Raw genomic sequence first — 26985 nt, 5'->3', positions numbered from 1 at the left:
GTGTGCGGCCCTCTGTGGAAAAAGTTTGGACACCCCTGACTTAAGCTGTACATCAAGCAAGAATGGGAAAGAATTCCACCAGAAAAGTTACAAAAATGTGTTTCCTCGGTCCCCAGAACATTAAATATCTGGTCTTTGCAGTCTATTCAATTTGATATAAGTTGAAAAGGATTTGCAAATCATTGTATTCTGTTTTTATTCACAAATTACACAACGTGCCAACTTCACTGGTGTTGGGTTTTGTACTTAATAGAGTAATACCACGTATCATAGGCAATTTTCAGGCTACTAACCAAGGCCATGCATAATTAAACACATGGAAGAATTTAATTTGTGATAATAAGCTCAGCTCTATTTATAACAATCTGGTTCTTTAATTGTCTTAAGGGGTACACTGTCTTCTGGTTAATCAGAAAGGGACAAGCTGTAGAGAATGGATGGACGGATGCATCCTCTGTGTTCTACTTTTGTAATTTTTCCAGTCAATGCCCAATATGATGGATATGTGGTGCAATTACATATGTGGTGGCCCACTAATTTATGAGGTTAACGCTATGTTGATAGGACTGACCTGTGATATGGGCTGGTTTACGTAAACCCATCCTGTCACAGCATTGACCTTTAGGTACTCCGGTTGCTCCACGGACATGAAGTAAGTGACTGCAGCATTAGTCCCAAAGTCATCGTCATGAGCCGCCACACGCAGGAAACTAGTGCCGACCGGCGTGTCCTCTCTCAAAAAGTCTGCAAGTAAAACACATAATAAAGAAGCTGCATTTATTGGAATACATGTACAGTATGTATACATGACATTGAAAACAAAAAAACGTATCAGATATTGTGTAGTCACTGTGGGATGGTCCAAATAAGTGTTTGATGAGCATTCCTCAACTTTATCAGTATGTATTGCCACTTTTCCCAACTTCTTTGTCACGTGTTGCTGGCATCAAATTTGTAAAGTTAATGATTATTTGCAAAAAAAAAAAGGTTTATCAGTTTGAACATCAAATATGTTGTCTTAGTAGCATATTCAACTGAATATGGGTTGAAAATTATTTGCAAATAGGCGCCAGCGCCCCTTGCGACCCCGAAAGGGAATAAGCGGTAGAAAATGGATGGATGGATGGATGAATGGATGTATTCCGTTTATATTTACATCTAACACAATTTCCCAACTCATATGGAAACGGGGTTTGTATATACAAACATATATACATATTTACACATATATATATATGTGGCAGAGGGGTTAGTGCGTCTGCCTCACAATACGAAGGTCCTGCAGTCCTGGGTTCAAATCCAGGCTCGGGATCTTTCTGTGTGGAGTTTGCATGTTCTCCCCGTGAATGCGTGGGTTCCCTCCGGGTACTCCGGCTTCCTCCCACTTCCAAAGACATGCACCTGGGGATAGGTTGATTGGCAACACTAAATTGGCCCTAGTGTGTGAATGTGAGTGTGAATGTTGTCTGTCTATCTGTGTTGGCCCTGCGATGAGGTGGCGACTTGTTCAGGGTGTACCCCGCCTTCCGCCCGATTGTAGCTGAGATAGGCGCCAGCGCCCCCCGCGACCCCAAAAGGGAATAAGTGGTAGAAAATGGATGGATGGATGGATGGATGGATATATATACTGTATGTATATATATATATATATATATATATATATATAAATATATACATATACATATATATATATATATATACATATATATATATATATACATACATATATCTATAAACATATATATATATACATATATAAACATAAACATACATATATGTATATACACACACATATATATATACAAATGTATTATAATAATAAATATGCCGAAGGCTAAACGACGTCCCCGCCTCTCTGCCTTCTTCTTCTCCAGTGAACCTTCACAATTTCTCCAAGTAACAAAGATTGTTACTTCCCAACACCTTGATCCAGATCGGCCCCAAAATGTGATATTAGACAGATGAAAATCTGCATGTAACTTTTTGACAGAGTAAACACTTGAGTCTCTACACACACACACACACACACACACACACACACACACACACACAAAATTAAATTCAATGTATTTGGGATAGACCCTTAAAATGCAGCATCTGTTTTTGGAGGAGGTTCCACACAAGCATAAAAGTAAGGTAACATAATATAAATTATTGAGATTAGGCCCAAAATTAAATCAGTTGTTTATCACATTTCTGACATTTCCTGTGCTTTTTGAGTGATTCTGCCAATTAACTAACTAACTAACCACCTAACTGACTGACTGACAGACTAATATTTGGGAACGATAACATAACCTCCTGCTAGAGGTAAAGGTAATGCAATGAGGGGTATTTTTTTTATTAACATCGGTGTAGAACCTCACTGCATCATATAAGCATGCAGTCTGAAAAAGCCTCGTATTGGACATTACCATATTGTGCAGGTGTATGGTAAGTATATGAAGGATTCGGTCGTGAGATTAATTCATCAAAGCAACTGACATGAAGGACTTACACTCATAGCGCATGTTCTCAAACTTGGGGCTATTGTCGTTCTCATCCGTTATTTGGACAGTGAGCTGACAGATTCCAATGAGCGGTTCCTCTGCCCAATCGGTGGCCGTCACTGTAACCGAATACTCTCGCTGCCGCTCCCTGTCGAACCTCTGGGCCGTCACAATTGCTCCTGGACAGACAGAACCCAAATGTCAAGCATACGTGAACACACACAAAAATATTCAAGAAAACACTCTGCTTTTCTCAATCTCTAAATGCATTCATCTTCCTAGCTGTCCAACAATCGTTCTTTAAAGCAATTATTACAGTGGGTGAGTCAGGCTTTCCTCTCAGGTATAAAATATTTGTGATTAAATTTCAAAAGATAATGCAATTCCAGGCCTGGAATGAAGTGATAGGTTCTATTCCATACTACGTTACAGTATGTATTCAGACTTTAGATCAGCCTTTTAATTTGCTTTCCCCTTGCATTACACTAATATATTTGAGACTCAAAAACATAATTTTAACCCTAATTGTTGTTACTCAGCCAGTGTTTGTGGGTCTCATGGACCTGTTGCATTTTGTGGCTTTTAGTGCCTCACAATCATACACTTTTATATTAAAATACTGAACAGATGTTTATTGGGATAAGATAAATAAAACACTTTTATGTTAAAATACTGAACAGATGTTTACCTTATCCCAATAAACATCCGTTCAGTATTTTAACAAAAAATTGTTTGATTGTGAGACACTAAAAGCCACAAAATGCAATGGGTCCATCAGACCCACACACGCTGGCTGAGTAGCAACCATGTGAACGTTGCACGGAAAATTTCTCTGCCAGTTTCTGCATCCCACGGGTATTCTTATTTTGTGTTTCTGCACCTGCGTTTCCCACACAAGGTTGCAACATTGTTTGTCAACACTGTCTGCTCTCATTTTCTCGCACATTTGACCCTCTGATGTTCTGTACTGTGTGTGTGTGAGTGTGAGTGTGTGTGGTACACACAGAACATCAATTTCCACACTTTTACATATCGGACACATTGTATATAATAGAAATGTGTAGGGGGGGTGTATAATATGTGGTCATTAAATATGTATTCTGATATATGTTCTTCATAGAAAATGAGCCAAAGTCAGTGAGTCTCGGTTTGAAAAAATAATTAATTGTATCATTTGTCTTTTGATAAAAAATGAAAACAGGTCCGTCCCACACACCCGAACGCCACACAAAAACCACCATTGGTTTTTACCAAGATTATTGGCATCACAGCTCAATGGATGAAAACACAATAAAGACCACAATCTGTGGATCTTTTAGACTTGGTAAAATGTTGTGTTTCCATTACAACTAATCTCAAAATATTCCTCATTGGTGAGATTGTGAAGAGAAAAGCAAAGATGAAGTAACTATGGAATGTCAATCATTGCGCTTACTCAACTTCTACCCAGATTGTGTATGGCTTATTATCTGGGGATTGTTATGATATGCGTCATGCTCTGTATGTATGTACAGTGGAACTTGCTTATCTTGGAACCCCTTACACGAGCTGACTTGACGTCGACATAAGCTGTAGTCAGATAGTTCCAATCGAAAGCATTCATTGCTCGCACATTTACTTGATGATTTACAACGAAGAAGCTATGTCAGTTTGTTGACATTCTTCATTTATTTTTGTATTCAATGTTGTAGTTTTGTGTTTGATTCTGATCTGTGATTCAGAGGCAGTGGGGTTTTCCTGCCATTATAGGAACCACTTTCAAGTACCAATTAGGTTTGTAAGTTGAGGTTCCATTATAATTCGAGCTGTTTTTGGTACAATTGTGTGCCCTGTTCCCATTTCCAAAATTAAACGTTGTAAACTAGTAGGTATTTTTCCATTGAGAATTGTATTGATAGGAGAATTACCTGGCGGTTGTTTGTATTTTTTTTATTTTTTTTATTGCATTTCATTCTACGTCATTAGATATGCAGTCGTGGTCAAAAGTCTACATACAATTGTAAAGAACATAATGTCATAGCTGTCTTGAGTTTCCAATACTTTCTACAACTGTTATTGAATGATTGGAGCACATACTTGTTTGTCACGAAAAACATTCATGAAACTTGTTTTTTTAATGATTTTTTTTTTATGGGTCTACTGAAAATGTGAGCAAATCTGCTAGGTCAGCAATGTTAATATTTGGTTACATGTCCCTTGGCAAGTTTCACTGCAATAAGGCACATGTGGTAGCCATCCACAAGCTTCTGGCAAGATTCTGGTTGAAATTTTTGACCACTCCTCTTGACAAAATTGGTGCGTGTGGACAATGCTGAAAACACAGGTCCATGTCAGAAAAACTAAGAAATTTAGCTGAACTGCACCAATTCGGTCAAGAGTAGTGGTCAAAAATTCAACTTGGTCACATTTTCAGTAGACCCACAATCAATTCATAAAAGAACCAAACTTCATGAATGTTTTTTGTAACAAACAAATACAGTATGTTCTCCAATCACTTTATCAAAAAAAAAAAAAAGAGCTGTAGTAATTATTGGAAACTCAAGACAGCCATGACATTATGTTCTTTACGTATGTAAAATTTTGACCACAACTGTATGTTTTTCACTTTGTTGTCATAGTGTAGCAAAAAAAATGAACCGTAATGTGACCTTTAAACCGAGGTATGAACCAACCCTAACAAATCAGATAAAATTAGATATACAAAGACATCCGTCAGGATTTAACGTCAAATTATTTTGAATTTTATTTTCTTTAAACTTTGTTTTTATTAAGGTGCAGTGTTGCTCTGAAGTTTTGGGATTTAACTCCTGATGGAAAATCTGAATTAAATGACTCGATTATGGTTTATCTGTTCTTCAACCTATGTTGAAATCCTTTGATGTTTCAAACCTAAGACCATTAGTGACCACTCTACCTGAGTCTGGATGTATTCTGAAGGCAGGGATGACACTGTCTCTGTGCATTAAGCCATATTTGACTTTTCCATTTGCTCCCTCATCCGCATCCACAGCATGCACTTGTAACACCAAAGTCCCCGTTGGCTGGTTCTCCAGCACGGAAGCCTGCTCACGATACTGCTGGCACTGAGAAAGGTAGAGAGACGGGGCGCGGAGGGATAAACAAAACAGTGACACAAAAATACCCAGATGAATCCTCATACACAATATTTCTGGCTGGATTTAGAAGGCGGGGATCAAAGAACATTAATTATGTTGAGGGTCACTGCACATTTGCAGGCAACTTGAAACACAATATTGTTGCTATCTACAGCCTGGGACCCAGAAGACCACATCTATGGAAGTGAAAACACTTGAGCTGATCCTTTTGAAGATCCAGCGATGAGCAGCTTTGTTTTGGCCATGATCCAATCCATTACCTCTAATGAACATATGCCCCAGATAAAGAGCTGTGGAAGGCTTCTAGTTTGTAATCTGTTATAAATGCTTGCATCTCTTTAAACCAAATGACCATGAAAAGGAAACAGACACTGGAAGGAGGAGCCGATACATGCGAGCAGGGGAGATACATCAAAGAGCAATAAAGACAAACAGAACAGAATGTTTTCTTGGTATAATAAGATGGCACAGACAGTCAGGGTCACAACATATTACTAAAAGTAGCATATAGTGTAGCATCAAGTTTAAGGTCATGCTAGTGCACAGAACCACAGACCTTTCCTCCAGAAGGTCTTATCGCCACAATACCCAGCAATACGTTTGGAGGAAAAAAAGTGAGGCCTTTAATCTCAGGAACAGCACACCTACAGTCAAGCATACTGGTGGTAGTATTATGCTCTGGGTCTGTTTTGTTGCCAATGGTGCTTTACAGAGAGTAAATGGGACAATGAGAAAGGAGGATTGCCTCCAAATTCTTCAAAACAAAATTAAAATCATCAGCCCGGATGTTGGGTCTTGGGTGCAGTTGGGTGTTCCAACAGAACAATGACACCAAACACAAGTCAAACGTGGTGAAAGAATGGCTAATCAGGCTACGATTAAAGTTTTAAAATGGCCTTCCCAAAGTCCTGACTTAAACTTGTGGACAATGCTGAAGAAACAAGTCCATGTCAGAAAACCAACACATTTAGCTGAACTGCACCAATTTTGTCAAGAGGAGTGGTCAAAAATTCAACAAGAAGCTTAACAGGAGCTGGTGGATGACTACCGAAAGCTCCATATTGCAGTGAAACTTGCCAAGGAACATGTGACCAAATATTAATTTTGCTTTAAGTATACTTTTGACCCAGCACATTTTCAGTAGACTCGAAATAAATTCATAAAAGAACCACATTTTGTGAATGTTTTTCGTGACAAACAAGTATGTGCTCCAATCACTCTATCACAAAAAATAAGAGTTGTAGAAATAATTGGAAACTCAAGACAGCCATATATACCTATATATATATATATATACATATATATACATATATATATACATATATATACATATATATATATATATATACATATAAATGATAAATGGGCTGTACTTGTATAGCGCTTTTCTACCTTCAAGGTACTCAAAGCGCTTTGACACTACTTCCACATTTACCCATTCACACACACATTCAAACACTGATGGAGGGAGCTGCCATGCAAGGCACCAACCAGCACCCATCAGGAGCAAGGGTGAAGTGTCTTGCTCAGGACACAACGGACGTGACGAGGTTGGTACTAGGTGGGATTTGAACCAGGGGCCCTCGGTTTGCGCACGGCCACTCTCCCACTGCGCCACGCCACATATATATATATATATACACATATATATATATATATATATATACACATATATATATATATATATATATATATATATATATATATATATACACATATATATATATATATATATATATATATATATATATACACATATTATATATATATATACATACATACATACATGTTTCACCGCTTTCCCAAAACACATCTCATACACAAGTTTCCAGGACCTTGATGAGTGACAGTGTATGCAAGGAATGGACATTTAAGTAAATTCTAATTAATTGGGAAGTTAATTAATTGGGAAGTTAATTAATTGGGAAGTTAATTAAACAGGTATTGTATTGTGTGGCGATAACACATTTCTTTTCAGCAATTAATTGAAATCCCAACAAGGAGCCTAAAGATAGAGTGGGTCCACAGGCTAATCAGAACTCCTGGGAGAAGAGAGCGCAGAGAGATGGTAGCCAGGGAACAAAGGGAGGAAAAAAACAAAAAAACAACAAGAGGAGCAGGATGGAGGAGAATGCAATGAGGAGGTTAAGCAAGTGGAATGTCTGGAATAAACTGTTAGGTTGAGTGTCTGACTTCATCGGCTACATCCAGGCTGACAGCAACAAAAAAAAATAGTTATCGTTCTGTATTTTAATATGCATGCTTAGGCTGAAGTCTATCCCAGAAGACTTGTGTGGGAGGCGTCATACACCAGTCAATTACAGGGTTTGTTAAAAGGCATTCACATTTTTGTTAACACATTAATGCACAGCTCTTAATAGTATAAAAGCTTTTTTTTTTTTTCAAACACATACCTCTTCAAATATTGGTTTGTTGTTATTCACATCATCAACCCCCACTATTACACGTGCGGTGGAGGACAGCGAGTGCAGCCCGCCTGACGCATTGTTGTCCGTGGCTGTAACGTTCAGGACATACTCCAGGCCTTGAAGCTTGGGCGAGGGGTTGGAGCGTAGTCGGATTAACCCTGCGAAGACCACAGACCCATTACACTGCATGTAATAAGAAACAGCGTTTCTTTGTATGTGAACACACCGGAAGATGTACAGCAAGGTGTGTCAAACCTACGGCCCGCGGGCTGGATCAGGCCCGCAAACTGGTTCAAACCGGCCTGCGAGATGAGTTTGCTACGTATAAATATGACACATAAATATGCTAAAATAATATGTATCCCCTTCTAACTTTATCGGTGGTTAATGAAATGAGTCCAAATTCACACGTTTTATTAAAGGTGATGCTACATGTGGACAGGATAAACCACATGCTGTTAGTACTTCAGTGGAGGAAAAAGTGTAAGTTACATTAATAAATGTGATGTCTTTGTAATCATGTTATGTTTTGTTTTTGACTCCATTAGTTCCGGTGTTTGCGCACCCTGGTTTGTTTTAGTTTCCATGACAACCATTAGTTTCGCCTGGCTCATTTGTTTGGACTCACGCACCTGTCAATAATCACGGCACTATTTAAGCCTGTAGTTGCCAGGCAGTCAGTCAGTCTGGCGACATCACCCTCTACAGAGCCTTGCTCCATGCTGATGATTCATGCTCTTTTCTCATTCCCCGTAAGTTTTGTTATTCATGCCATAGTTTGCAAGTTTTGTTTTATGTCCATAGTTCATGTTGTAGTAATAGTTTTGTTTCATAGCCAAGTTTTTGTACCTCTTCTGTCAGCGCCTTTCGTTTGTTCCTTTTTTTGAGTTAAGATTAAAATATGGCGTTACATTCACATCGTGCCTGATCCAGTCGTTTTGCACCCCGGGAAAACAAAACACACCATAGTCCCAGGTTTGACAATAAAATGCTCTAATTTGACATTGATATTATTTTTTATTTATTCTTCCGATGGATTGAAAATTAACAGCATTTAAAAACTCTACCAGCCTCAATTCCATCTATTTGACTGATGGACTTTATCACATCATTGATTCAGAAAGTATTAATGACGACAAATGAAGCTAGAATTATTTTAATTGCAATATTTAAGTGGATAAAAATAATAATAATAATAGATTTTATTTGTAAAAAAGCACTTTACAATGAGCAAACAACCTCAAAGTGCTATAGTGTATTAAAATAAAAATAATAATGATAATAATAATAATAAAAAATAATCAACCGCCTTCCGCCCGATTGTAGCTGAGATAGGTGCCAGCGCCACCCGCGACCCAAAAAGGGAATAAGCGGTAGGAAATGGATGGATGGAAAAACTAGAGCAGCCTTATAGCTAGAACTATCATGCATATATCTATAAAAAGTTTAGTTTTTTTCAAAACAAGGGTTTTTAAGCCTTTTTTGAAAGCTTAATAATTTGTACATTTTCAGAATCTGCTTGGTCTATTTCATAGGTGTCAAACTCTGGCCCGCGGGCCTCATTTGGCCCTTGAGGCAATATCCAATTAACACTAGAGCTGGCCCGCCGGTGTTATACAGCGGTGCCACTGTAACACCGCATTCACCGATTTCCCGGGTGACTCTCGAATTCAGTGCCCCTCCCGAAAATTTCCCGGTGCAACCATTCTCCCGAATTCCACCCGGACAACAATATTGGGGGTGTGCCTTAAAGGCACTGCCTTTAGCGTCCCCTAACAACCTGTCGTCAAGTCTGATTTTCCTCCTCACAAACAGCGTGCCGGCCCAGTCACGTAATATATGTGGCTTCTACACACATCTCAGTAAATGCAAGGCATACTTGGTCAACAGCATACAGGTCACACTGAGGGTGGCCATATAAACAACTTTAACACTGTTACAAATATGCGCCACACTGTGAACCAACACCAAACAACAATAACCAACACATTTCGGGAGAACATCCCCACCGTAACACAACATAAACACAACAGAACAAATACCCAGAAACCCTTGCAGCACTAGCTCGATCCGGACCGCAACAATATACACCCCCTCCCCGCTACCAACAAAACCCGCCTCCCTAACCCCGCCCACCTGAGCCCCGACATTAACTGTGCAGTAAAAAGGCCTGAATGGTTGATATATTCATTATTTTATTTTCAAATGTATTAGCCTCTGGAAAAAGTTAATGTTAATATTTACCTCAGAACGCTGCAAATAAAAAAGAGGCATTCAATTTTTGTTTAAATTTGATTTAATATGCCATTGATATTTTTTAATTATTATTGTTATTATTATTTGAAACTCAATTTTGCATGTCACTATAAAGTTATATAAATCTTGCTTGTTCAATATTCAATGAAAAACTTTTTGGGGTCCCTATTAAAAGATTAATTTGTTCAACCTCGGCCCGCGGCTTTGTTCAGTTTTAAATTTTGGCCCACTCTGTATTTGACTTTGACACCCCTGGTCTATTTGGACAGAAGGAAAACAATCTTAAAATTGTCTTGATTTTTAGGTTATCTTGTCATGGTTTTACCAGTCGGGGCCCATGTGGGAATAGATGTGGCCCCTGTGCAAAAACGAGTTTGACACCCGTGATGTATAGTCTGATAGGGAGCCGTGCAAAATCCCTGCAAAAATGTAAAACCTCGATACATCGGCGAAATCCAAAAAAAAAAACAAGTTCACAGTTGTGACTTGTCACATTTCAAATCTAATATCTCCACTCACAAGAGTCTGTCCTGCCGGCTCATCCGCATGAACAAAAACAAAGTATTGACTGAATCCGGGGTTGCCGTCCTTGTTAGACCCACTTTGTCTGTTTTGGATAAAAGGTGAGATACAAATATGTTGAATGCGAGTCACCAGCTACTTCGTTAGCGGTAATACAGACATCATTTTTAGAGGTTGTGGGATGAGCAAGCGGCTCGTGTCGTGTTGAATTGAAAGGATTTTTGATGATTGTTATGTTTCTACTCATCTCTTTCAATGCTCTAGGTCAGTGGTTCTCAAATGGGGGTACGCGTACCCCTGGGGGTACTTGAAGGTAAAAAAAAAAATTCTAAAAATAGCAAAAATTAAAAAAAAATGTAAAAATATATTTATTGAGTAATACTTCAAATACAATTTAAATGTAAGTTCATAAACTGTGAAAAAAAAATTCAACAATGCAATATTCAGTGTTGACAGCTAGATTTTTTGTGGACATGTTCCATAAATATTGATGTTAAAGATTTCTTTTTTTGTGAAGAAATGTTTAGAATTAAGTTGATGAATCCAGATGGATCTCTATTACAATCCCCAAAGAGGGCACTTTAAGTTGATGATTACTTCTATGTGTAGAAATCTTTTTTTATAATTGTATCACTTGTTTATTTTTCAACAAGTTTTTACTTATTTTTTTTCCAAATAGTTCAGGAAAGACCACTACAAAAGAGCAATATTTTGCACTGTTATACAATTTAATAAATCAGAAACTGATGACATAGTGCTGTATTTTACTTCTTTATCTCTTTTTTTCAACCAAAAATGCTTTGCTCTGATTACACTGCAAAAACTGAAATCTAAGTAAGATTAAATATCTCAAATAAGGGGGATATTTGCATATTTTCTGACTGATAAGATAATTCTTCTCACTAAGCAGATTTTATGTTAGAGTGTTTTACTTGTTTTAAGTGTTTTGCCGAAATGATCTCAGTAAGATATTACAGCTTGTTGCTGAGATTTGATGACCTATTTTGAGGTAAAACATGCTTGAAACTACAATATCAACTGTTGCAAAGCTGTGTCAATAACACTCAAGTATACAACTACTTTTTCAAAACATTCTTATTTCAAGCATTAAATAAAAGATTATGACTTTGACACAATTGTGTCTACTAATTAAAACAGATGAAGTAGGTAAGTATAGGTAAATGAAGATAAAAAAGTAGGTAAAAATTGATAAAAGGTGAAAACAAAGTAGGTAACCGTAGGTTAGAAAAAAAGGTATACGGTTGGAAAATATTGATTAAAAGAAGGTAAAAAGTAGGTAAACATTGATAAAAGGTAAAAAAAGTAGGTAAACGTAGGTAAAAAAAAAAGGTATAAGGTTGGTAAATATTGATAAAAGAAGGTAAAAAGTAGGTAAACATTGATAAAAGGTAAAAAAGTAGGTAAACGTAGGTAAGAAAAAAAAGGTATAAGGTTGGTAAATATTAATAAAAGAAGGTAAAAAGTAGGTAAGTATAGGTAAATGAGGGTAAAAAGTAGGTAAGTACAGTAAACTGACAGTTAATATTTAAACATTTAACATTGCAGACTATTTTGAACAGAAATAGTTCATGCACAAATATATTCCTCACTTGGCGCCATGATGTCATGTTATGGATAGGAAAATGCATTTTTAGTTATTACTGAGAATATACTTATTTTAAGATAATTTGGGGTTCATCAAGGTTAGCTAATTTTACTTGTTTTGGAAAGTCTTGACAAGCCAAATTTTCTTGTTCTGTTGGCAGATCATTTTGCTTAGTTCAAGTAAAATACCGCTCACCTTTGTATTTTTTTTTCTTGTTTTTGAACATTGACTTTTTGCAGTGTAGGGGGTACTTGAAATAAAAAATGTTCACAGGGGGTACATCACTGAAAAAAAGGTGGAGTACCACTGCTCTAGGTGTAAGGCCATAGGCGCCAATCTACATTTCTGCCATCGGGTGCTCGGTGTGTGTCTACTAGTGTTGTCCCGATACCAATATTTTGGTACCGGAAAAGTACTTCAGTACTTTTCGGTATTTTTCTAAATAAAGGGGACGACAAACAAATTAATTATTGACTTCATTTTAACATAAAAATGTTACGGTACATTAAATTTATTTTTCTTATTGGAATTTAGTCCTTAAATGAAATAGTGACCATACAAGACAGCTTGTCTTTTAGTAGTAAGTAAACAAACAAAGGCTCCTAATTTAGCTGCTGACGTATGCAGTAACATATTGTGTCATTTATCATTCTCTTATGTTATCATTATTAGGGACAAGTGGTGGAAAATGAATTATTAATCTACTTGTGCAATTACTGTTAATATATGATTACTTTCTGTTTCAACATGTTCTATTTGTACCTCCGTTAAAATGAAATAATCACTTATTCTTCTCTTCTTTGATACTTTACATTAGTTTTGGAGGATACCACACATTACGGTATCGATCTGATCCCAAGTAGTTACAGGATCATGCAGTCCTCATGTATCCAGGGACATATTTCCAGAGTTTATAAAAATATAAATAAAAAATTAAAAAATAACATTTTGTGATATTAAAAAAAAAAAAAAAATCGATGTAATCATAGTAATATTGACTAGATACGATATTGTACGTGGTATCATTACAGCGGATCCACCGATGGCGTTTGTTTATATTGTAGCCTCCCGGAAGAGTTGGTGCAGCAGAGAATTCTGGGAATATGTTCTGCAGTGTTCATGTTGTGTTGTGTTTGTAAACAATGTAAATAACTCAATGTGTATACTCTGATGATTAACTTGTGTGATGACTGTATTATGTTGATAGTATATATTTATACCATGAATCGATTAACGTGGACCCCGACTTAAACAAGTTGAAAAACTTATTCGGGTGTTACCATTTAGTGGGGTCCGCGGATAAACCGCGGGTCGGGCGGTTGACATGACGAAACAATAGATTTTAATTAGATTCGGGCGGGTGGCGCTTGAACCATCCGGAAATAGTTGGTATACATGGTTCTGGGATCGGTATCCTTTACCATTCAAAGAGCCATTCAAGAAAAGTGTCATAAAGCGAATTAGACAACAGGAGACTCTATCATTATCTTGAATGATTGCCGATAGTCACCCAGATAATAAGTATTAGTGCGTGCTATGAAACCATTGGCTATGTCGCCTTCTACAACATGTTTGATCTGCTTGTCAGTCCAGCATCACGTTGTGTGTGGCTTCCGCGGCAACACGCACACGACTGCAAGGCATACTGGGTGACACAGAGTACACTAATGGTTGTGATAGAAACAATTTTAACACTCTTACTAATATGCGCCACGCTGTGAAGCCACACCAATTAAGAACGACAAACACATTTCAGGAGAACATCCTCACAGTAACACAACATAAACGCAACACAACAAATACCCAGAATCCTTTGTATTCATGACAAATCCTGACTATTATATACACTCCGCTAGCAGCAAACCCCGCCACCCTCCCCGTGCGTCGGTAAGGTAGGGAGGGATGGGTGCGCGGGGGTGTAAAATATATCCAGGCAGTGTCACGGATACAAAGGATTCTGGGTATTTGTTTTGTTGCGTTTATGTTGTGTTACTGTGAGGATGTTCTCCCGAAATGTGTTTGTCAATCTTGTATTGTGTGGCTTCACAGCGTGGCGCATATTAGTAAGTAGAAAGCTGTTTATATCACAACCATCAGTGTACTCTGCATCACCTAGTATGCCTATCCATCTTGTACGTGTAATTGCGGAAGCTGCACACAACATGTTGCCGGACCAACAAACGGTTTGTACATGTTGTTGAAAGTGTCAAAGGCTATGGCGTCACAGCACGCCCTTATTCTTGTCATCAGGATGAACGCTATTGGAAGGTCGCGAGAACGTTAGCGGATCCAATTGACTTCATTACTCTGTTCTGTGAAACAGGTTTAAATAGCTCCGTGAATGATAAAGGCGGCCGACCTCTGATGTGTTTCAGTGGGTGAAATGTTGGTTCGGGTGGACAGCGGGTGGATGACGACTTTGGTGATGCGGTTGCGGCTGATATACTTGCCTATCCGCGCATCTCTAGTGGTCAATCGTACGGAATATGTACTGTACTGTGCAATCTACTAAAACAAGTTTCAATCAAGCAATCAATCAATGCTACACATATTCTTACAAAATGTGTTAGCTGTTGTTGTTTAGTGGGGTTTCACTATATGGCACATGTTTATGACAGTGTTGACATTGTTCGTGTTGCCACCTTCAGTGTGACATATATGGCTGTTGAGTAAGTATATCATGTTCAAAGCCAAGATGATTGTGCTATTAGTTAATTATTGGTCACAATGACATCTCGGTTAGGCTATGACAATTAAAGACTATATGATACAGTATGTGACTTATTATGTAAAACTGACCAAACGTGTCACAGAATTATCGACGGCAAAATTGATGTTTCAAAAATTATCATAAAGATTGAAAGTTGCCATCGATCCCAAGTGGGACCCACGGGACCGGCGCCAATGTGTAAGGCACCACAGCAAGCTGAAGCACACACCTGTGCACACAACTCTCCTTTGATTGATTGATTGATTGAAACTGTCATTAGTAGATTGCACAGAGCAGTACACATTCCGTACAATTGACCACTAAATAGGGGCGGCATAGCTCGGTTGGTAGAGTGGCCGTGTCAGCAACTTGACGGTTGCAGGTTCGATTCCCGCTTGTGCCATCCTAGTTATTGCCGTTGTGTCCTTGGGCAAGACACTTATAGAATTATAGAATAATGCTGTTGGTGGAAAGCATTGGATTGCAGCTGCCTTTAGCACCGAAACCCATCCTGTGTTTCTTTGGTTGTTGTGAAGCTTTAACACAGAGCGGTCAAGCGAACATGTTTCTCTACGTCAACCAGCAAGTTTTTGAATGGGAAAATTGTGATATTAAGTTGGCTCTTACCGGAGACTTCAGTGGATTATGGGACTTCTTCCTGCAGCTCAAAAAGGCAGCTGTGATCTGGGCTCCTTGGCTTCTCTGAGAGACACTGGCGTTCACCGCAGCCCTCCGACTTTCGGGTATGACTTTACAATCTCACTAAAACACTATTAAAACAATAAGCAGAAGGGATCTTCCAGAATTATCCTAGTAAATGTGTCTAATTACATCTGGAACGGTCCCACTGCCCCCGCCTGGACCCGTCGCTTTTTCTTTTATTTATTTTTTGTGTCCTTGGGCAAGACACTTTACCCACCTGCTCCCAGTTTCACCCACACTGGTTTAAATGTAACTCAGATATTGGGTTTCACTATGTAAAGCGCTTTGAGTCACTTGAGAAAAGCGCTATATAAATATAATTAAACTTACTTCACTAAATGGTAACACCCGAATAAGTTGTTCAACTTGTTTAAGTCGGAGTCCACGTTAATCGATTCACAGTTAAGACTTGTCCCCATACCGGGAGTCCTCTTGCTCAATTTGCTGGCGATCCCAGTTGGCCACAGAGCCGAGAAGAATTGCTTCCCCTGCTGACATTGTCAGCACTGCAGCGACAACATTAAAATAAGTGAACTACAGGACGTACAAGTTTATTCTCCCAGCCTAAATGTCATTCTTGTTTACCAATGACATGAGCCATTTAATGAGCCAGAAGTCTTTGCAGCCCCAGTACAATGAGAAGAGAGTCAGATAATAGAATTCTTGTGTAAAGGATATCAGACTTTAACGTTTTCTTGTTCAGAGGATACAGAGGAACAGAGGAAAGGAATACAAATATTTAAAAAAATACTCAAAAGGGGTGAGGCGCTTGCACAGCACCGACTGGAGATTGTGAGCCATGATAGCGCAGTCGTTGAGAAATTGAATTGAAAGGGCTGGGTGAGAAATGTCACAGTAGTTGCCACCGGTTTCGGATCAAAGGGTAAACAAAAGAAAAGATAAACCGTACTGTCATCAAATGCTGAAAATGGTTGCAGAAAATCTCTTGAACACAATATCTTTCAAGAACCTGTAAGAAATAATATTCAACTAAACATTGTCTTCAATATTTACGATCATAATTACAGAAAGAGCAGCATTTGAATTGAAGTGACATTTTTTTTCTAAATATCTGCACTTAATATATTTCCAGCGTGACACTATTGCTATATTTACACTGCAGAGAATGATGCCTAATTTAGATTTACACTTCCTTTTATTGTCATTCAAATTTGAATTTTACAGTACAGATAAGAACGAAATTCTGTTGCATTAGCTCTTTGTAGTGCAGGATAAACAAGCAATAATGTGCAGATATAAATAGATATATTATCGTACGGATAAATATATTGCAGTTTTGCATATAAATCCACATTTATGGATGTATGTTATATTGTCTTTATAGTCCAGCGAGTTAATCCGTTTTTTGGGGGGATTTAATTGTTGGAAGTGTAGATGTTTTATTCAGTCGAACCCAATATAATCCACTTTATTTATAAATAACTTTTCAAAAAACATTAAAGCTTTCACAAACAGGAGTTAAACCATACATTTAAAAGCGGGATAAAATTGAGGAAAGTCAATTTTTTTTTTTAAACATTTAACTATAAAGAGAATAAATACATCCATCCATCCATCTATTTCCTACCGCTTATTCCCTTTCGGGGTTGCGGGGGGCGCTGGCGCCTATCTCAGCTACAATCGGGCGGAAGGCGGGGTACACCCTGGACAAGTCGCCACCTCATTACAGGGCCAACACAGATAGACAGACAACATTCACACACTAGGGCCATTTTAGTGTTGCCAATCAACCTATCCCCAGGTGCATGTCTTTGGAGGTGGGAGGAGCCTATCCCCAGGTGCATGTCTTTGGAAGTGGGAGGAAGCCGGAGTACCCGGAGGGAACCCACGCATTCACGGGGAGAACATGCAAACTCCACACAGAAAGATCCTGAGCCTGGATTTGAACCCAGGACTGCAGGACCTTCGTATTGTGAGGCAGACGCACTAACCCCTCTGCCACCGTGAAGCCCGAATAAATACATACAATAAAATAAAATAGCCTAAAAACACACAACTGTTATGCTGGTTTAAAAGCCAGGGAGTAAAAAAAACGTGATTAAAAACTCATTAAAGAGGAAGCCGTCCAGATCCTTTCATGCAGTCGCACACATTACCAAAAAAGGGATTTCTAATAAATGATAAATAAATGGGTTGTACTTGTATAGCGCTTTTCTACCTTCAAGGTACTCAAAGCGCTTTGACACTACTTCCACATTTACCCATTCACACACACATTCACACACTGATGGAGGGAGCTGCCATGCAAGGCGCTAACCAGCACCCATCAGGAGCAAGGGTGAAGTGTCTTGCTCAGGACACAACGGACGGATTTGAACCAGGGAACCCTCGGGTTGCGCACGGCCACTCTCCCACCGCACCACGCCGTCCCTCAATTAATGTGATTAATTAATGTGAAAGGAATGGGTCCGTGAGTTTTTGAGAAAATAAACATGGCTCCAATTCTAGTAGGTCTCAATCCTGGCACATTTGGAGCAATTTCAAAGATTTTTTTCAACCAGAGTCAACATTTTTTTAACCAAAGTATCTAGGGTAGCAGATTAAGATGGAACAGTGCAAGAAATGTGGCATAACTACTTTGACGTCTGCGTGTGGGCAGGCGGTCGGAGCCTTGAGTCAAAGGCCATTGACATGAGTTCTAAAACATAGTTTCGGCTGTTTCCAATCATTAGTCCAGTAGTTTTATTTTTCAGACTTTCTATTTCGGCAAAGAGTTATGATATTTATTGGTTTTTGATGATGAATTGAATTGAACTATGAATTGATTTACGTGGACCCCAACTTAAGCAAGTTGAAAAACTTATTCGGGTGTTACCATTTCAGTGCTGTTTTTTTTTTAGTTCCAGATTTTGTCATGTTCTGTGGTCTGGATTTTGTTTAGTAATGTTCTGTTTTGGTTTTGACTCCATTAGTTCCTGTTTTTGCGCACCCTGGTTTGCTTTAGTTTCCATGACAACCATTAGTTCCACCTGCCTCATTTGTTTGAACTCGTGCACCTTTTGTTAATCGTGTCACTATCATTTAAGCCTGTAGTTGCCAGGCAATCGACCTGGCGACATTACCCCTGATACTCTAATGACATCATTCATCTCTTGCTCTGTCCATGTTGAATCTCTTTTGTTCATTCGGTCCATGCCGTAGTTTTCGACACCGTAAGTGTTTTTGTTTCATGTTCGTAGTTCTGCCTTTGTGTTAGTTTTGTTCCCTGCATTAAGTTTTGTACCTCCACTGTGAGCGCCTTTTGTTTGTAGCTTTTGAATTAAAATTAAAATCATGTTTTTACCTTCAAGCCATGTCCGGTCTAGTCCATTTGCATTCTGGGAAAACAACCCTCGCAGCAAGTTGCACCAAAGTCCGCGTTCTTACAGAATTCAGCAAGCTTATGTTGACATGCTGTACCAAATCTGGTGGAGGCCTTCAGAATCAACAATGCGGGCGTCCGTGTACTGTACGTGAACGGACACATACAGTTGATAGACAATTGCTATAGCCAATCAGATCACACGTTGTTGTCAATAAGGCCTTCTAGTTATATGTATTGTGATGTTATGAGCTAGGAACTCCATTACCCAGCATGCCAGAGTAGTGAAGCGCATGCGCTGTAACCCTGAAATGTCAGTTAAGATATTTTATGTCTTTATTTTTTTACGTTTAATATTTTTTTTGCAACTTTACATTTTGACAGATATGTTTTAATTGCTGATGCTGGTTTACTGATTTTTAAATGCGTTTTGTACAATGCCCAGTAGTGCGTAAATGTGGTCCTGTGTAGTATTTCTCCAGCAATGGTCATGTGGTGACATAAATGATAGTATTTTGAGAGGTCATCGTTGAAGTCGGACATCACTGAAGGCCTAGTTGGGAAACGCACGGCCCGCACTTTGATAGATCAGACCCTCAGAGTAAAGGGCACTTACAGTGGGGCAAAAAAAGTATTTAGTCAGCCACCGATTGTGCAAGTTTTCTCACTTAAAATGATGACAGAGGTCTGTATTTTTCATCATAGGTACACTTCAACTGTGAGAGACAGAATGTGAAAAAAAAATCCAGGAAATCACATTGTAGGAATTTTAAAGAATTTATTAGTAAATTATGGTGGAAAATAAGTATTTGGTCAACCATTCAAATCTCTCACTGATGGAAGGAGGTTTCGGCTCAAAATCTCACGATACATGGCCCCATTCATTCTTTCCTTGACACGGATCAATCGTCATGTCCCCTTAGCAGAAAAACAGCCCCAAAGCATGATGTTTCCACCCCCATGCTTCACAGTAGGTATGGTGTTCTTGGGATGCAACTCAGTATTGTTCTTCCTCCAAACACGACGAGTTGAGTTTATGCCAAAAAGTTCCATTTTGGTTTCATCCGACCACCTGACATTCTCCCAATCCTCTGCTGTATCATCCATGTATCCATTTTGGTATAAACTCAACTCGTCGTGTTTGGAGGAAGAAGAATACTGAGTTGCATCCCAAGAACACCACACCTACTGTGAAGCATGGGGGTGGAAACATCATGCTTTGGGGCTGTGTTTCTGCTAAGGGGACAGGACGATTGATCCGTGTTAAGTAAAAAGAATGAATGGGGCCATGTATCCTGAGATTTTGAGCCAAAACCTCCTTCCATCAGTGAGAGCTTTGAATGGTTGACCAAACACTTATTTTCCACCATCATTTACAAATAAATTCTTTAAAATTCCTATAATGTCAATTCCTGGATTTTTTTCCCACATTCTGTCTCTCACAGTTGAAGTGTACCTATGATGAAAATTACAGACCTCTGTCATCATTTTAAGTGGGAGAACTTGCACAATCGGTGGCTGACTAAATACTTTTTTTGCCCCTCTGTATGTAAAAGAAAAAATCTGCAGTATGGGAAACTGAATGTGTGATTTGACGGTCGATTAGAGTGCAAGAAGCATCACCTTTCTGGCTGTCAATGACAAAGTTCCCCTCCTCATTCCCAGCCGTAATGGAGTAGATGATCCCATCGCCGTCGGGGTCTTTGGCCAGGACTGTGGCGACGAGAGTGTTTGGGCCTGCATCCTCGGAAACAAATGTTCGATATCTACAAAGAAGGAGTTCAAAAAGGCAAAGGATGAGCAAACGGGGCAAGACTTATAGTTGCGGCTTTTCTGTGTCACCGTGATTTAACCTGTACTCTTAGCTGGCCGGACCACGAACAAACGATAGCGACTCCCTGGAGTTATTGCACAAACACTGCTTCCCATACCAAGCCCACCGTGGGCTGCTGGATGCAGGACCTTTTTAAAATGTCAGCAGTGATTTGCTTGCTGTAAAGTGCGGGGCAGTGAGATGCCAGCGAGACACAGGAGAGCAATAGAGCTCTGCGGAACATCGCACTCTGAGGTGGGAATGAACTGTACCTCTTGAGGGACCAGGTGATGAAGAGAAACGGGGCGATGAGATGAAGAGGATGACATAAAAGAAGGCTGGCACCGATTCGACAGGCAAAGTAATATGCGGAGGGCGGTTGGTGAGGAAAGAGAACGGCGAGAGCAACGAAATAAGAGGGCGTGTTTTCCTCGCTGAGTTTGAGTCGACTTGTCGGCTGTGAGATTTGGTGTAGTTTCCTGTGTGTGTGTGTGTGATGCAGGGTGTCGAAAGTGGGGTGTTGGTGTCTGTGGTGAGAAGTCAGAGGTGATTGATGGTTTACAGAAGAACTCTGATGGGTGATTCATCTCCACCAAGATGCAGCGGGCTGGGTAGCATCAAGACTGGCCTGTAATCTGTCACTCGGCTCAGAGGCTAGCTCAACACAGCACTGTAGTATAAAACATAAACTCTCCCTCGGCTTGTCTTCCTGCAGCATCTCTCAACGTCTCACCAAACTGCGAGCCTCTACGCCAGGGGTCACCAACGCGTAGGTAGCCCGTAAGGACCAGATGAGTAGCTCGCTGGCCTGTTCTAAAAATAGCAGCACTTACCAGTGAGCTGCCTCTATTTTTTTTTAAATTGTATTTATTTACTAGCAAGCTGGTCTCGCTTTGCTCGACATTTTTAATTCTAAGAGAGACACAACTCAAATAGAATTTGAAAATCCAAGAAAATATTTTAAAGACATGGTCTTCACTTGTTTAAATAAATTCATTTATTTTTTTACTTTGCTTCTTTTAACTTTCCGAAAGACAATTTTAGAGAAAAAATACAACCTTAAAAATTATTTTAGGATTTTTAAACACATTTACCTTTTTACCTTCCTCTCTCTTCTTTCCTGACAATTTAAATCAATGTTCAAGTATTTCTTTTATTGTAAAGAATAATAAATACATTTTAATTTAATTCTTAATTTTTGCTTCTGTTTTTTCGACGAAGAATATTTGTGAAATATTTCTTCAAACTTGTTATGATTAAAATTCAAAAAAAATATTCTGGCAAATCTAAAAAATCTTTAGAATCAAATTTAAATCTTATTTCAAAGTCTTTTGAATTTCTTTTAAAATTGTTGTTCTGGAAAAACTAGAAGAAATAATGATTTGTCTTTGTTAGAAATAGATAGATAGATAGATAGATAGATAGATAGATAGATAGATAGATAGATGGATAGATCTTTATTGATTCCTTCAGGAGAGTTCCTTCAGGAAAATTAAAATTCCAGCAGCAGTGTACAGAGTTGAGATCAATTTAAAGAAAAAAGTAAAAAGTAAATAATGGGGGTTTAAAAGGAAACAAAATAGAGAAATATTACAAAAAGAATAAAAACAATGGGAATAACAATATAACAGTAAAATAAGAATATAACGAGACAAAGTAGGCAGTAGTGACCATATATAAATATAGCTTGGTCCAATTTGTTATATGTTCTAACAAAGTGCAGATTGGATTTTAACCTATTTAAAACATGTCATCAAAATTCTAAAATTAATCTTAATCAGGAAAAATTACTAATGATGTTCCATATTTATCTTTATTTTTTTTTTTTCAAAAAGATTTGAATTAGCTAGTTTTTCTCTTCTTTTTTTCTGTTGAATTTTGAATTTTAAAGAGTCGAAATTGAAGATAAACTATGTTTCAACATTTAATTTAATTTTTTTTCCTGTTTTCTCCTCTTTTAAACCGTTCAAGTAAGTGTTTTTTCATCATGTATTCTCTACAAAAAACCTTCTGTAAAAGGAAAAAAAATGTTCGCCGGAATGACGGACAGAAATACCTATTTTTATATATATTCAAGGTAAATTGAGCAAATTGGCTATTTCTGTCAATTTATTTAAGTTTGTTTCAAACTGGTAGCCCTTCGTATTAATCAGTACCCAAGAAGTAGCTCTTGGTTTCAAAAAGGTTGGTGACCCCTGCTCAACGATTACTGTCGGAATCAAAATTCCATATTGGTTTGTCATTCAGCTAAGAACTGAAAGGACTTGCCACATAGATGCACATGACTAGTCTGGGTCAACATTTAATTAGACATGACGAATATGCAATCAACTGTCCATATGTGTCTGTCTTTGAGTGATGGTTGCCACTGTTTTTGTCTGAAGCAGGCTGCATCTGTGCCAGAAACCTTCACCTGGCAGAATACCTGCAATTCTAAGAATTTGTAGGCAACAGTATTTGTTTAATTATTTCCAGCCTCCACTGTTAAGTCCCTTTTGTAAGAAGACCGTGGCAACATTTTTCTTTTAACGTAGACAAAAAACACAGGAAAAAAAACGATAAACGAGTCAGCGGGAAAACAGGGTGAATATATCTGCGGTCCACTCCAAGGTTTCTCATTGTATCCAATTGGGTTGAGTTTTTTCTTGGCCCTGATGTGGGATCTGAGCCGAGGATGTCCTTGTGGCTTGTGCAGCCCTTTGAGACACTTGTGATTAAGGGTTATATGAATAAACTTTGATTGATGGCAGAGGGGTTAGTGAATCTTTTAGTGCGTCTGGCTTAGAGTGCGAAGGTCCTGGGTTCGATCCTGCGCTCGGGATCTTTCTGTGTGGAGTTTGCATGTTCTCCCCGTGACTGCGTGGATTCCCTCTGGGTACTCCGGCTTCTTCCCACTTCCAAAGACATGCATCTAGGGATAGGTTGATTGGCAACACTAAATTGGCCCAAGTGTGTGAATGTTGTCTGTCTATCTGTGTTGGCCCTGCGTTGAGGTGGCGTATTGTCCAGGGTGTACGCCACCATCCGCCCAATTGCAGCTGAGATAGGCTCCAGCACCCTCCGCAACCCCAAAAAATGGATGGATGGATGGATGAATGGATGTCCATATTCCATATGTCTTTATCAAAACAAAAATACCAAAAATACTACCAAATATAGCTCCGAGGTGGGGACGAAAAGTGTAGTCATTGTGAGGGTGCATGGTAAGGAAGGCTTCATTTGCATCTCACAATTCAGCCCTCTCATAACAAACCGTTTTTAGAAGAAGCCAGAAAATACCTTAAAGATAGGGCTTTACAGAAAAATCCATGCAACATTTTCAACAAAGAACGATTATTACATGTTATGCAGACAAAAAAATGTGTTTTCAAAATAGAAAAAGTTATCATATGACTCTTTTAAGTTATGTATTTGTCAACTTCTGTCCATCCATCTTCTTCCGGTTGTGTCGCGGGGGCAGCAGCCTAAGCAGGGAAGCCCAGGCTTCCCTTTCCCCAGCCACTTAGTCCAGCTCTTCCCGGGGGATCCCGAGGCTTTCCCAGGCCAGCCGGGAGACATAGTCTTCCCAACGTGTCCTGGGTCTTCCTCGTGGCCTCCTACCGGTTGGACGTGCCCTAAACACCTCCCTCGGGAGGCGTTCGGGTGGCATCCTGACCAGATGCCCGAACCACCTCATCTGCCTCCTCTCGATGTGAAGGAGCAGCGGCTTTACTTTGAGTTCCTCCGGGATGACAGAGCCTTTAACCCGGGGTGTCAAACTCAAACACAGAGTGGGCCAAAATTTAAAACTGAACGAAGCCGCGGCCCGAGGTTGAAAAAATGAATCCTTTAATAGGGACCCAAACAAGTTTTGCATTGAATACTGATCAAGCAAGGCTTATATAACTTAATAGTGACATGCAAAATCGAGTTTTAAATAATAATAATTAAAAAATATCAATGGCATATCAAATCAAATAAAAATACAAATTGAATGCCTCTTTTCGGCGGCGGGTTTGAGTAGGGGCGGGGTTTGGTGGTAGCGGGGGTGTATATTGTAGCGTCCCTGAAGAGTTAGTGATGCAAGGGGTTCTGGGTATTTGTTCGGTTGTGTTTATGTTGTGTTACGGTGCGGATGTTCTCCCGAAATGTGTTTGTCATTCTTGTTTGCTGTGGGTTCACAGTGTGGCGTATATTTGTAACAGTGTTAAAGTTGTTTATACGGCCACCCTCAGTGTGACCTGTATGGCTGTTGACCAAGTATGCTTTGCATCCACCTGTGTGTGTGTATGAGCCGCATATATTATGTGAGTGGGCCGGTACGCTGTTTGTATGGAGGAAAAGCGGACATGGCGACATGTAGAGAACGCCAAAGGCAGTGCTTTTACGGCCTACCCCCAATATTATTGTCCGGGTGGAAATCGGGAGGGGCACTGAACTTCGAGAGTCTCCCGGGAAAATCGTGAGGGTTAACAATTATGAGTATTAGTGGTGAATGCGGTGTTACAGCGGCAGGCCAGCTCTAATGTTAATTTGATATTGCCTCAAGGGCCAAATGAAATTACACGGGGCCAGAGTTTGACACCCATGCTTTAACTTATCTCTGAGGGAGAGCCCCACCACGCGGCAGAGGAAACTCATTTCGGCCGCTTGTACCCGTGATCTTATCCTTTCGGTCATAACCCAAAGCTCATGACCATAGGTGAGGATGGGAACGTAGATCGACCGGTAAATTGAGAGATCTTTGCCTTCCGGCTCAGCTCCTTCTTCACCACAACGGATCGATAGAGCGTCCGCATTACTGAAGACGCTAAACCGATCCGCCTGTCGATCTCACGATCCACTCTTCCCTCACTCGTGAACAAGACTCAGAGGTACTTGAACTCCTCCACCTGGGGCAGGGTCTCCTCCCCAATCCGGAGATGGCACTCCACCCTTTACGGGCAAGAACCATGGATTCGGAATTGGAGGTTCTGATTCTAATCCCAGTCGGTTCACACTCGGCTGCGAACATATCCAGTGAGAGCTATTTGTCAACTTGTCAATGAAATTTACATTTTCAAATGTAGTTCTGCCTTGTTGACTTAAAAAAAAACGATGAAAAATGTTCGCTAAAAAGACCTCATTTTGTTTCAGAGTAAAGAAACTTGATACTTACATGAGCTGGGAGAACGCCGGGGCCTCATCGTTGACATTTACCATCCTTACGCGGACTGTGGCGGTGCCGGACTGAGGTCCATCCCCGCCGTCCACCGCCATCACCACAAATTCATAGAGATGGTTAGGCCTCTCGTAGTCAAGCCGAGCCGCAGGGAAAATGGTACCGTGTGGTGAAATGCTGAAGTCTGGACTCAGGGTGTAATAGGTCAGCTCTGCATTTAACCCTGAGTCACAGTCAATGGCCAACACTGGCGGGATGGACGACATAACAGAAAAAAAAAAACATTAATTAGCAGTCCATCCAAATAAGATGATTAAAAAGACAGGAGCTGATTAATGTGTTGACAGCTGTGTAAATCATTATCCCTTTATTGGCACTTGGAACAACTAATAGATCATACACCTGACAGCTACCATGATTAAAACACTGTCGGCATTAGAAATATTTAATATTTGGTAGAAACCTTCAGAAAACAAAAGCTTAAAACAATATGACGGAGGGTGCAGTAAAAAATAATGTAGAGACTGTCAAGTAGTGACACACATTGTTGTCGAGTTTCACTTAGAGCGTCAGCGTCGTGAACAGACTGTCAAACCAAAATGAACTCCATTTTAGCTACATTGTTTTAAATCTGTTTTTATTTTCTGTTTGACTAATTGACAGGGGAAGTACAAGCATGCAAATTCCCCTTTGTAGTTCCATCAAAATGCCTTGCGATACCTTTAAAAAGGGCTTTATACTTGAATTGTATGTCAGGATTGAAAAATATTAACAAGTTTTAGAATTAAGTATCTCCTTCAGTTGGTGTTTAATTTATAGCCTTACCATCAAACTGACAGTGGAGAAAGTTAATGTGAAAACCTCGGTTTTAGAATTTAAG

General features: G+C 39.3%; 1 protein-coding gene across 2 annotated transcripts in view; it reads right to left on the bottom strand.

Annotated features, from left to right (window-relative positions):
- The window catches only part of LOC133563617 (neural-cadherin-like), a 487520-nt gene that overhangs the window by 255515 nt on the left and 205020 nt on the right, over positions 1-26985 (bottom strand). For both annotated transcript variants that reach the window (XM_061917839.1, XM_061917840.1), the window contains 6 exons: positions 26103-26352; positions 20776-20918; positions 8020-8192; positions 5404-5572; positions 2498-2668; positions 572-744 (listed from right to left, as the gene is read on the bottom strand). In XM_061917839.1, coding sequence (XP_061773823.1) covers positions 572-744; positions 2498-2668; positions 5404-5572; positions 8020-8192; positions 20776-20918; positions 26103-26352 — 1079 coding nt within the window. The remainder of the gene's footprint in view (positions 1-571; positions 745-2497; positions 2669-5403; positions 5573-8019; positions 8193-20775; positions 20919-26102; positions 26353-26985) is intronic.

Source organism: Nerophis ophidion, linkage group LG12, assembly GCF_033978795.1.
Source record: "Nerophis ophidion isolate RoL-2023_Sa linkage group LG12, RoL_Noph_v1.0, whole genome shotgun sequence".
Taxonomy (NCBI): Eukaryota; Metazoa; Chordata; class Actinopteri; order Syngnathiformes; family Syngnathidae; genus Nerophis; species Nerophis ophidion.
This window is presented reverse-complemented; position numbering and strand designations above follow the sequence as displayed.